Genomic DNA, 13,927 nt, shown 5'->3' with positions numbered 1-13,927 from the left:
ATGTTTTTAGCCCAAGACATTTTTCTACCTCCCCTCCAGGGGTTGAGTTTTTCTTTTGCTCTTGCCCCAGCTGCAATTTGTATTTTGTCCTTACTTCTTCTAGGATTCCCATGAGTGTTATTGGCTCAATATATGTCAATTTCCCAGCTGGAGTTTCCTGTATCATGTACATAGTATAAACTTGCACCTTGAACCTGCATGAACTATAAACCCATGATTACAGATTCTCAGGGGACTTTTTCCAAGCTGGAGGTGAGACTGGAATCAGAACACTTCCTTCTTGTCCCCTTAAGAATAGAGTTGGATTTTTTCCTATTATTTCACTAAGCCTTTTGTGGGTTTAAGCTTAATACAAGGGTCTCAGTTTCAGCTTCCTGCCACATATGGGCTCAAGGAGCCCTTAGGTTATTAGTACTGACACTCTCCCCAAGGCTAGCTTTAATTTCAGCTCACATACCTAGTGTTCTGGAATTCAGCTTTGTCTGTGTTTCTGGCACCTGTGTTTTTCTGTATGTATGTATGTATATTTAAAATGTAAGTCACCTGTGTATTTTTAAAATGTCATATTTTATCCACCAGTACTAGGTAGCAGAAGGATTTCTAGGTTATTTAACAGTTATGCTGCTGGAACCATAGTTGATTATTAATCAGTGCTTTTTGTGCTTGCTTATAATTTCTAAAGGTTGGTCTGTTTTAATATTTTACAGTGGTTGAGAGTAGTGCAGACTCTGGTATCAGGATATTTGGAGTCAGATTTTCCTCTGTCACCTTCTATCTTGAGATTTTTTTTTTTTTTAATTTATTTTGTTTATTTATTTATTTATTTATTTATTTTGGCTGTGTTGGTTCTTCGTTTCTGTGCGAGGACTTTCTCTAGGTGCAGTGTGTGGGGGCCACTCTTCATCGCGGTGCGCGGGCCTCTCACTGTCGCGGCCTCTCTTGTTGCGGAGCACAGGCTCCAGATGCGCAGGCTCAGTAGTTGTGGTGCACGGGCCCAGTTGCTCCGCGGCATGTGGGATCCTCCCAGACCAGGGCTCGAACCCGTGTCCCCTGCATTGGTAGGCAGATTCTCAACCACTGCACCACCAGGGAAGCCCCTATCTTGAGATTTTGGTAACCCTCTTCACCTCTCACTGCCTCAGGTCCCCCATCTGTAAATGGGGATAATAGTAACTCCTACCTCATAGGAACATTGTGAAAAAGTGCTTAGCACATGATACATGCTCAGTAAATGTTAGTTTTTAAAAATAATTATCATCTTCAAATACCTCATTTTAGTGTCTATATCTCAAATTCTGACTTTGCTTACTCTTTTTTTTTTGCTTTGGGTCTTCGTTGCTGCGTGCGGGCCCTCTCTAGTTGCGTTGAGCGGGGGCCACTCTTCGCGGTGCGTGGGCTTCTCATTGCGGTGGCCTTCCCTTTGCAGAGCATGGGCTCTAGGCACGCAGGCTTCAGTAGTTGTGGCACGCAGACTCAATAGTTGTGACTCGCGAGCTCCAGAGCACAGGCTTAGCAGTTGTGGCACACGGGCTTAGTTGCTCTGCGGCATTTGGGATCTTCCCAGACCAGGGTTCGAACCTGTGTCCCCTGCATTGGCAGGAGTATTCTTAACCACTGTGCCACCAGGGAAGCCCCTTGCTTAATTTTTAACCACAATGAAAATACTTACTCTTCTGCTTTATTATCGTTTACTAATACAACACTGGCTACTGGCTACTTAACAGCAAAGCTTTGTTTTCCCCAAAATTACTACCTCTGTCAGAAGTGTAGATTGATAATGCTTTTTCCTTCAGACTGCCCAAGGATCTCAAATGTAGATGAGCATTACTTTCATACCTACAGTCAGGTACACATGGAATACAAATAATTTGGCATGGCGTTATTTCTCTGATGGACACAACTCAATTTTCCAATTGTATTTGTAATACTCACAGAAAGTTGTATTAAGTAGAAGTTGGATTTCTTTTAGAATAAACAGGATCTCTAATTATTGCATTACTGAGAACATTGATTGATTTAGGTTTTACCAAGAATATTAATAGGCATTAAAAATCTTAATTGACAGAAATAGTTACTTTTTGCAGGGGAATGAACAAATACCATATTTTTCCAATAGTAAGGATATATAAGGAAGAAAAAATGTCCCTTTAAACGGGGCCTTGAAAGGTACTACAAGCATCTAGTATAATTACTAGACAACTTTTAAGCAATTGTGTGCAAAATAACTTTCTCATTTCCAGAACACTTTTCCTCTGTTTGCTGTGATAGCAAAAGTAAATTTTAACTAGTGTCTGGACTTTTTGCGCTTTCAATAGGATTTCAGCACAGTTTGAGCAGAGAAAGAAAACAACCAGTCAGCTAGCATTGGATTGTTTTGTTTTTTGGAAAGGAAAGAAAATAAAAGAACAAAGTTATCTGGGAGTAGTTGATTAAAGAGCTTATTTTTAGGCAAAGGGAAAGGGGATTTTTATCCCTAGAAGCTGTTGAAACAGAAGGAGAATGGGAAAGCCAAAGTGACATGGAATGAAAACTCCCCTTTCTGTGCTAATATTTTTTAAAGATAATTTAATGCACTGTACTGAATATAAAAGGAACCTAAGACAGTCAGCATCATCACTGAAGAAGAGGAAAGCACATCATATTTTGATTCTCTGAAACCATGAATCATATGTTCTTAAACACAAAGTCTTTACCATACTTACATAGAGAAAATTGCTAAATAGATCTCAAATATATACTAAACTAAACTTGGAAACTTAGTTTATGGTTCTACTCATAACCTAAGGAAATCCGTTATAGGCTAGTGGATCTCTTATTTTAAATTTTTATCAAATACGTAGGATTATTTTTTATATTATGTTAACAGATGACATGTATTAAAATTACCGTGAAAACAGTATGTTATGTTGGAAAAAGCACAGCTCTTTGTCCTACTTCTGACATTGAACTAGTTTTTTAACCTTAGAACCTTGGGCAAAGTACTCCCTGAGACTGAATTTCTTCACTTCAAAAATAAATGAGAATAAAACTCCTTTTCACTTTTTTCTCACAGGACTTTTGTGAAGATTAATCCTGATAATGTACATGAAACACTTTGTATTTGTACAGATTGATGGTGATGTTTATTATGTAAATTATATAATTTTAAAGAAATCTCAACATCTATTTATTCCCTTCAGAATATTTCTTATTATATTCTAGGCCTTTAATGATTGACCCCCAGGGTCAAGCCAATAAATGGATCAAAAACTCTGAGAAGGAAAATCAGCTTAGTGTTATTAAGCTATCAGATTCAGACTATATGAGAACACTGGAAAACTGTATTCAGTTTGGAACTCCACTTCTATTAGAAAATGTTGGTGAAGAACTGGATCCATCTTTGGAGCCTTTACTACTTAGACAAACTTTTAAACAAGGTAGAAATCAATTGATATTAGTTGGTAGAACTGAAAGGTGATTGGATTATCTCTGAGGCAAGAAAACCACTACATATCTTAATAATAATGTTAACGCAGAACTTCTGTGTCATTGTTATGCATGAAAGGAAATTTGGAACAAGTATCAGATATTCTAAAGTAAATACCTTCATTGCCTTAATCACTGTTACCTAGACTGTTGTTCAGTAGAGAACATGAAGTTGAAGCCAGCCTGAAATTCCTTTATCTTGTGACCAAAGACCACACAAAGTCCATTACTATGAATAGTAGTGGTTAATGTGGACCAGAGTTGACTTTAGGTAAACGTTGCCCACCTTATATCTTTCTGCTTATAAAAATTTTATCTCTGTCAAACTAGTACTTTTAAGAGCTTTAGTAATATATAAATAATTTTGGAATCATTATTGAAAAGTAATGGAAGAAGTAAGATCAAAAGGAATCTTGATTTAGAAGGCTCCATGACAACCAGAGAAAATGTCTCATAGTACCCCAGAATTAATGAGTCCTGCTGTATAATTGCGTACTTGCCTCAGTGTTATATGTGACTTTTACAACACCTGTATTCTATTTGAAATTACTTTATGACTTTTTACTTGTAACCTAGGAAGGGCTTTAACATAGGGGGGATGGGCTATGTAACTTTGGCTTATTTATTCTGCATTTTTTTTCTGAAATACAGGTGGCATTGATTGCATCAGACTTGGTGAGGTCATTATTGAGTATTCCTTTGATTTCAAGTTTTATATCACCACAAAGCTGAGGAATCCACACTATATGCCAGAGCTGGCTACAAAGCTATCTTTGCTCAATTTCATGATAACTCCAGAAGGACTTGAAGATCAATTACTAGGTATTGTTGTTGCAAAGGAGAGGTATGTGTTTTTTTAGATACTTCCAGGGGGTCTAGAGAGGAATATTTGTAGGCCATTAATACTTTTGTTATGTGATTATTTTGAAACCTTGTCAAAATTTTATATTTTGTCATTATAAATTAAATAAGTATTTAATTCTTTAAAATAGCCATTCTATAACAAGTAAGTTAAAAACCAACCATGTTATATTGGGCTTTTAGTATGGGTAGCAGGATTCAGGTGATATGCTATGACTTCTGACTTGTATCTGACTGTTTGAGCCAAAAAATTTCATCCCTAAGAATGTATGCTACAGACAAAATCAGAAATGTGTTCAAAGACATATACAGGATATTAATGAAATAAGAAAATACTTAGGACAAGAATGAAAAAGCAGGATACAAACCTATATATGGTAGGGGTAATATTTGTTTTTAAAAAGTTAATGCATGAATGGATATCCATATACACCAAAAAAACATTGAGAAAGAATACACCAGAATACTGACAGTGATAATCCTTAGGAGTGGTAAGATTATGGGTAATTCTTATTATTTTCTTCATACTTTATGTATTTTTCCATTACCAGCATGTAATATTTTTTAAATGAGAAAAAATATTATGATACCTAGAAGGGCTACTAGTAAAGAATTGCTTCCTGAAGGAAATCTTTGATTCCACTTGAAGCTTAATATAACACTATCAAGTAGTCTATTACATGAAATCAAATTATAAGTGAAAATATGTACCATGAAGTACTTTTGTTATTTTCAATATTTATCCCACTTGCGCAGTATCCAAGACAGAACTATGTCATAACATATTCTATAACATGGTGAATTATGTTATTTTGAAGTTTCATACCTTCATGGTTAAGATATAAGTGCGAGTTTTGTCTTTTACTTGAAGAGCCAGTTGTAGGATGAGTCATCTTTTCTGTCTCCTGTTGTAGAAGAGATGATGAAAATGGGACTGAATGTGATTAAGCCAAGGAATAGATAAGAAGTCTCATATTCTGAGTTTCTTTTCCAGTTCTTATTCTCACACAACGAGCTAAGCCATATGGATAAATTTAACATATTCTTAGACTTACTGTAGTATATGTTATTGCCACATTTTACATATATGTAATTAATGCTTTTTTTTGCTTGAATTTCTCAAATTATTATTTTCATGGGAGTATTTTTTTCCTTAGGTTGGGATAAAAAGATTAATTATCTTAATTTGTATTATATGTCTACAAAATTACTTAACTGTCTACAAAATTGTGATATCTAATATTTGGATAAAATACTACAAATTTAGACTAAATGTTTTTATCTTTTTAGACCAGAATTAGAAGAGGAACGAAATGCTCTTATTCTTCAGTCTGCAGCTAATAAGAAACAGCTAAAAGATATAGAGAAAAAAATTTTAGAAACATTATCATCTTCAGAAGGGAACATTTTAGAAGATGAAAGTACAATTAAAGTCTTAGACTCCGCTAAATTGATGTCCAATGAGATAACAAAGAAACAACAGGTGAAAAAAGAATCCTAGAAATTTTTAGATTCTTAAGAGTCCAATGCACTCCCGCTCCCTAAGGAAAGTGCTATACTAGGCTTATGGGAAGAGGAAAAGAATTCATAAAATACCAAAAGATAGAAACTAATTTTAAACTCATAAGAGACTATCTTATACTGTTGAATCATTCAAAACCTGGCGTCATCTATGTGGCACCTATACACAGAAGAAATAAATTTGGAATGAAAAAAATTTTAAACATACTTTTTATTATTGCGTAGGTAGGGTAAGCTAGTAAGGTTCATTCAAATTTTAATTGACTCTTGACCTAAAACTTAAGTTTGAGAATATGGCTTGCCTCTATTCCTGGTTGGAACTTAAGATATGTGAAGGTAATTGCTGGTTAATTGGACAGTAAGTGGTTCTAGGAACTAATAAGGATGATCTTCTGACATTGCCTTGTCTTTTGTCTGGGAGAGAGGTATGAGAGTTGGGAGTGGCAGGTAGAGGAAGGAAGACACATACAATAGTGTACTTATTGCAAATTCATCTAACACAGCTAAATGGTATTTTTATATTGCATCTTTTAAAAAATATAATCCTACAGTGTTATGGGTGGAAGAAGCCTTAGCTATTTGTCATCTTTAGCATTTCATAGTTGAGAAAAGTAGGGCCCAGAAAAAGTAGTTAAGGCCCAAGTTCACACAATGAAATGATAATACAGAATGACTTTAGTAGGCTAACTTTACTGATTTTCAGGCCTTTCAATCCTCCTTGGCCCACCCAATGAATTAAACACATCTTAATATTGGCGTAATTAAAAAATAAAAAGAAACCTAAATAGGCATTTCACTAATTGCTCAGCATCCTTCTGTTTGCACCCTACCCCATGCACCCCAGTTTTGGGGTAGAGGATTTCCAAAAGGTCTAGGCACCTTTCCCCTTGGGATGGGTTTAGTTTTATGTGAATGTGATGGTAATGACTCTCTCTAGCCAGGTGTACTGTTTTGTTTTGTGTTTTTGTTTTTCATTTCAGGAGAGCGGAAAGGAGTAGTGTCTTAGAGTAATATGCTGTGGTAGCCTCCCATCTGGGGACCATGGCTGAGATATTCTATAATGTCTGCCTTACCAATTAATGTTCATCAGAGCAGAACCAATTCCGCATTTTCCTCTCACCACAGTGTTTTTTCAAAGGGAAGAAAAGACAGGAAGCATTTATCAGCTTATTTCCCATTAGACTCAAAGAGGAAAGTAGATATCAATATTTATTGGTTCAAATACTTCATCTTACAAAAAGAGAGAAATTTAATCATAATGTCTTTTTGACTTGGGTCTCATTGATCATTACAAACATAATTTAGAATTCACTATATATTTTGATTCAAAACATGCTCTGTATCTGGCCCTGACTTCTATCCACCCACCCACCCAGATATAAGAAAAACCATCTTCAGAGCAAAGTGTTCCCACATAGTCTAAAACCTGCTTTTCCCTTTTATCCCAACCCATAAGATTAAACAAACACAAGCAAAACTTTAAGAATTTGTTCTGGACTTCCCTGGTGGCGCAGTGGATAAGACTCCACACTCCCAATGCAGGGGGCCTGGGTTCGATCCCTGGTCAGGGAACTAGATCCCACATGCATGCTGCAACTAAGAGTTCACATGCCACAACTAAGACCCTGTGCAATTAAATAAATAAATATTTTTTAAAAAAAGAATTTGTTCTATAAGTTTCAAAGCCTTCCCTCCCCGCAAAAGTTGTCTTGATTGAAGTTTAGTCTTGTGGATTCTTGGAAAGTATAATATATATAAATAGCACAGCCCAGGAAATTTTTACAAATAATAAATTCTCCTCTTTTAACATCGTATGCTCACAATGTTTATTTGTTAGAAAATGTCTTGTCCTTTGATTTTAGGCCATTAATTGTAATTAATCAAAAATCTGTATGTCTTGAGTTTAGCGTTTCATACTAAGCAGCCAAGTATATATAAATATAACAATATTTATAAATACACTGCAGATTAAGCCTTGGAACCTGAGTTAAATTATTATTTACTCTTTAAAAATAATAACAATATTTGCTAAATATTTTTGCTTACTGTTGCCATTAATGGTAAATGGCATTTAGCTGAAAAAATTAAAGGTTAAATAACAGGAGGTTTAAATGAGAATACCAAGATTATGCTTTCTTTTGTAAAAATGTCATTAATTTACATTGTTGATAACTTTGTTTTACTTATAGTCAAGATTGAGGTTCAAACCTTACTTTTAATTGTAGCTACATTGTAATTTGGGGGAAAGTTTGCTTGCAAGGAACAGAAACCTACTCAAATTAGCTTAAATAAAAAATATACAAGGGGATATTTTATTTTCCCAATTATAGGAAGTACATACAGGCCTCAGGAATTAATGGAAAGCATTAAGTTCCTATGCTCTTTGTCTCTCCCTTTCTCTAAGGTTGTGTCGTCCTCATATGTGCTTCTTTCTGCTCCATCCGGAGACCAATTTTTTCTGTAAAACTTTTGTACTGTTCCTTCGTATGTTTATCTTGCACATAGAAACCAACTCTGATACCATTACCTTTTAGCACTAAGGCCAAGTACCACCTGATTTTGGTTTTTGATGCTCCTAAAGTTCTCATTCTCTGGAGGGAAAATTAATTAGCTTATTTTGGGTCTGGTTCTATCCCTCCCACCTGATTGAATCAGCTACAAACAGGATCATTCAATATAAACATGGCTATATAGGCACATTTATTCAACAGAGTCTATGGATAGCATTTCCAAAGATGGGAGAGAGGGTTGGAAAAATGCTCTACATGTTTTTCCTATAGAATATCAACCTATCAGATTGAGTTGTCATTTGAAGGGCTGTTATCTTGGAGAAATTTTTTCGTTTGGGGTTAAATATCTATACCCCTATTAAGCCCAGAAAAGTTAAGAATTTGAGAATTTCACTGAAAAAAGGTATTCTTAATGTATCAAACCATCAGCCAACAAATATTTCTGAATTCCTACTTTGCCAGATTTTGTGCTGGGTTCTGGTACGCATGTTGACACCTTAAACCATACACACATGCACACTTGCTGTCTCTCTCTCCATCTCCCTCTCTCTCTATCTCTGACCTATTAAAATAAAAGAGGATGAGTGACAATAATAGATACATGTCAGATGAAGGCAAAGAATTAGCAAAGATTGACAGTTTTGTATTCCTCAAATAAGAAAGAGATGATTGGTGGGTAGTTACACCTTCAATCTGTAAAGATATTTTTCTTTCTTTTACCTCCCTTCTTTCCACCCTGTCTTCATCCTCTTCCCTCTCTCCCTAGTTCTTTCCTTCCTTCCTTTCCCTTTCTTTCTTTTTTAGACTTTTTTTTTTTTGGCTGTGTCGGGTCTTAGTTGCAGCATGCAGGAGCTTCGCTGAGGCATGTGGGAACTTTAGTTGCAATGCATGGGCTCTTGATTGCAGCACATGGGCGTCTCTCTAGTTGTGTCGTGCGGGGTTTTTTTTCTCTTCTCTAGTTGTGGCCCGCGGGCTCCAGAGCACGTGGGCTCTGTAGTTTGCGGCATGCAGGCTCTCTAGTTGAGGTGCACAGGCTCAGTAGTTGTGGTGCACGGGCTTAGTTGCCCTGCGGCATGTGGGACCTTAGTTCCCGGACCAGGGATCGAACCAGTGTCCCCTGCATTGGAAGGCAGATTCTTTACCACTGGACCACCAGGGTAGTCCCTCCCTTTCTTTTTTTATAGATTTTAGCATAGTAAAGCTCTTTGATGTAAACTATGCCTGTATAATTTTGTCATTAAGTTAGGGGATATTTTTAATATAAATTTCATTATATGAAAAGTACATAATTAAAACATCTCCTATTTCTTAATCTTGATTTTTCTCTTCTTCTAGATTGCAGAAAAAACAGAACTCAAAATAGCGGAGTCTCGAGAAGGCTATAGACCTATTGCTAAGCATTCATCAGTATTATTCTTTAGCATTGCAGACCTGGCTAACATTGATCCCATGTACCAGTACTCTCTCGTCTGGTTTGTGAACCTTTATATCAACTCTATTCATGACAGGTAAACATTCTCTAGCTTCATTCATGCTCCCTAGGTTGGATTTTCACCATCCTTTCCATTTAAAATATATAATTATTTTTCTTACTGTTTATATAATACATATTCACTATAAAACATTACAAAATATGGGAAAAGTGAAGGAAGGAAGGAAGGAAGGAAGGAAGGAAGGAAGGAAGGAAGGAAGGAAGGAAGGAAGGAAGGAAGAAGGGAGGGAAGGAAGGGGAAGAGAGAAGGAAAGAAGGATGGGAGGAAGGGAGGAAGGAAGGAAAAAGCAAGCAAGCAGGCCTCATTTCTATTTTAAGTTTTGTTTCAGTTCTACTCAAGATTTAGGCATAGAGGGATTAGCTTTAGGTCTTTTTGCCCCTCTCTTTTAAATATTTTGATAAAACACACGACCTATCTTTGCTAGCAGCTCCAATATATCTTTCTCCAGCCTTGAGGTCTCTAAAAAATTTCAGCCCCACATTTCTAATCATTTGCTAGATATTTTCACTTTAACCAATTGCTGAATGTACACAGATTTTGGAGTTAGACTGCAGTAAGGGATTAAATTTCAGTTCTGCCACATAATAGCTGCATGAATACAGGCAAGTCAGCTAACTTTTCTGTAATAGCCTCAATTTTTCTTATCTATAAAATAGGGATAATAATAATACCTACCTTTAAGAGTTGTTATGAGAATTAAAAAGATAATATTTATAGAGTATTTTTTAACAATATCTGGTATTTAGTAACTTGTTAAGTAGAATAAAAATATGATTTGAGCCTAGCATATGTGTTCTACATGGGCTCTTGGTAGAACAATCTTTCCTGAGTGATTGAAATCCCTAAGCTTTCCCAGTTGGGATTTGGAATTTGAATTAACATACCCTACATGATGTAGGATGTTCAAGTCGAAGAATTGACGTAAATGTCAATAACAAGTGTCGAGGATGTGAAGTCATCAGAACCCTCATACACTGCTGGTGGGATTGTAAAATAATGCATCCACTTTGGAAACATTTTTAGAAGTTCCTCAAAATATTAAACATAGATTTGCCATATGATCCAGTATTTCCAGCAAATCTAGCAATTCTTGGGTATATACTAAAGAGAATTGGATACATGTATTCACACAGAAACTTACAGTCTTTTCGTTTTTATACGCAAAAAACTATATATTCAAAAGTTACTTGGGTTTGTTTTTCCTCCTTTAGTATGGTGATGTTTGTTATTCATGTGAAATACAGTTAGGGTAATTTGTTTATTTTTATATTTCATTTTAGAGTTTTCCCCTTTTCCTTGTTGATTTTAATTATATTATATTTTTGAGTACGTAAGCCATCAATATGACTCCAAAAGTAAATCCCATACAGAAGGTCTGCTCAGAGAAGTGTCACTACCCCCTCCCCTTCCATCCCATTCCCATGGATCCAAGTATTACTTTTTAAAAATTAAACTTTTAATTTTGAGATAATTGTAGATTCACATGCAATTATAAGAAAAAATGCAGCGATCCCGTGTACTCTTTATGCAGTTTCCTCAATGGTGACATCTTGAGAAGCTGTAGTACAATATCACAACCAGAATATTGATGTTGACACAGTCAAGATACAGAGTACTTTCATCACCACAAGGATACCCATGTTGCCCTTTTATAGCCATACTCACCTTCCTCCCATTCTCACCCTGACCTTAACCCTTGGCAACCACTAATCTGTTCTCCATTTCTATACTTTTGTCACTTCAAGAATGTTATATAAATGGAATCATACACTATGTAACTTTTGGGAATTGGCTTTTTTTCACCCAGTATAATTCTCTGGGGATTCATTTAGGTTGTTTACTCCTTTTTATTGCTGAGAGGTATTTAATGATATTGATGTACTACAGTTTGTTTGATCATTCACTTGTTACAGGACATCTGGGTTATTTCCAGGTTTTGGCTTTTACAAATAAAATTGCTACAAAATGCATGGACAGGTTTTTGTGTGAACATAAGTTTTCATTTCTCCAAGATAAATGCCCAAGAGTGCAGTTGCTGGGTCATGTCGTAGTTGCTTGTTTATTTTTTTTTAAGTAACTGCTAAACTTTCCTAGAATGGGTGTATCGTCTTAGATTCCCATAAGTATTACTGAAAAAATTGAACTAAAAAAATGAAAGCAACGTATTCTTTTTTTTTTTTTAATTTTTATTATTTATTTATTTATTTATTTATGGCTGTGTTGGGTCTTCGTTTCTGTGCGAGGGCTTTCTCTAGTTGTGGCAAGTGGGGGCCACTCTTCATCGCGGTGCGCGGGCCTCTCACTGTCGCGGCCTCTCTTGTGGAGCACAGGCTCCAGACACGCAGGCTCAGCAATTGTGACTCACGGGCCCAGTTGCTCCGCGGCACGTGGGATCCTCCCAGACCAGGGCTCGAACCCGTGTCCCCTGCATTGGCAGGCAGATTCTCAACCACTGCGCCACCAGGGAAGCCCCAGCAACGTATTCTTATTGCAAAAGTTTTAAGCATGTAAGAGTATAAAGAAGAAAATAAATATTAGTCATAACCCATCCAGAAGTAATCACTTTTGTCCATATGTTTTCTTTTCATTTTTTTTTTAACATATGGATCTTGATCTAGATTTTATGCTTCTTTGAGGCAGGTAAATGTTTCATAATTCTGTATCTCTTACAGTTCCCTCCCCAGCTTAGATTCTCACCCTAATAGATATTCAGTAGGTGCTTTTTAATTAACTGATTGTTTTCAGTCATTTGGGAGTACAATAAGAAATTTAGAATTTTGAAAATAAAGAGATGGTGTAAACCATATTTCATTTTCTCATAGAATTATACCCCATTTTTAACATATAGCTTCATACGAAGTTGCACACGCAAAAAACTGTACAGGGAGGTCCCATGTACCCTTTACCCAGTTTCTCCAGTTCTTACATCTTTTTTATTTCAGTTGAAGTGTAGTTGATATACAATATTATGTTAGTCTCAGGTGTACAACATGGTGAGTCAACATTTAAATACATTAAGAAATGATCACGACAATAAGTCTAGTAACCATCTGTCACCATACAAAAGTATTACAATATTATTGACTATATTCCTTATGCTATGTTGCATCCCATGTCTGATTTATTTTCTGACTGGAAATTTGTACCTCTTAATCCCCTTCACCTATATGGCCCCCACCCCGTCCCCTCTGGCAACCACCAGTTTGCTCTCTGTATCTATAAATCTGTTTCTGTGTTGTTTTGTTTGTTCATTTGTTTTGTTTTTTAGATTCTACATATAAGTGAGATCATACAATATTTTTCTCTGACTTATTTCACTTAGCATATACACTCTAGTTCCTTCCATGTTGTTGCAAATGGCAAATTTTCTTTTTTAATGGCTAAGTATATATTGTGTATATATACCACATCTTCTTTATTCAGTCATCTATTGATGGACACTTAAATTCCAATCAAAAAATGGGCAGAAGACCTAAATAGACATTTCTCCAAAGAAGACACACAGATGGCCAAAAGGCACATGAAAAGATGCTCAGCATCGCTAATTATTAGAGAAATGCAGATCAAAACTACAATGAGGTATCATCTCACACCAGTTAGAATGGCCATCATCAAAAAGTCTACAAATAATAAATGCTAGAGAGGGTGTGGAGAAAAAGGAACCCTCTTACACTGTTGGTGGGAATGTAAACTGGTACAGCCACTATGGAGAACAGTATGGAGGTTCCTTAAAAAACTTAAAATAGAACTACTGTATGATCCTGCAATCCCACTCCTGGGCATATATCCAGAGAAAACCATAATTTGAAAAGATAATCAGCTCAGTGCTTTGTGACCACCTAGAGAGGTGGGATAGGGAGGATGGGAGGGAGACACAAGAGGGAGGAGATATGGTGATATATGTATATGTGTAGCTGATTCACTTTGTTATAAAGCAGAAACTAACACACCATTGTAAAGCAATTATACTCCAATAAAGATGTTAAAAAAAATCAATCAATATGATATACTACATTAATAAAAAGAAGAGAGGAAAAAAAAGTTGTGGTATATATGTACAGTGGAATATTACTCAGC

The 13,927-nt window shown here is 35.9% G+C and overlaps 1 protein-coding gene across 1 annotated transcript in view; it reads left to right on the top strand.

The window, feature by feature from the left end:
• The window catches only part of DNAH12 (dynein axonemal heavy chain 12), a 235,027-nt gene that overhangs the window by 186,879 nt on the left and 34,221 nt on the right, over positions 1–13,927 (top strand). The window contains exons 57-60 of the mRNA XM_036869723.1: positions 3,202–3,416; positions 4,117–4,309; positions 5,617–5,809; positions 9,693–9,865. Of these exons, the coding sequence (XP_036725618.1) occupies positions 3,202–3,416; positions 4,117–4,309; positions 5,617–5,809; positions 9,693–9,865 (774 nt within the window). The remainder of the gene's footprint in view (positions 1–3,201; positions 3,417–4,116; positions 4,310–5,616; positions 5,810–9,692; positions 9,866–13,927) is intronic.

This window comes from Balaenoptera musculus, chromosome 11 (genome assembly GCF_009873245.2).
Source record: "Balaenoptera musculus isolate JJ_BM4_2016_0621 chromosome 11, mBalMus1.pri.v3, whole genome shotgun sequence".
NCBI classification, from domain to species: domain Eukaryota; kingdom Metazoa; phylum Chordata; class Mammalia; order Artiodactyla; family Balaenopteridae; genus Balaenoptera; species Balaenoptera musculus.
This window is presented reverse-complemented; position numbering and strand designations above follow the sequence as displayed.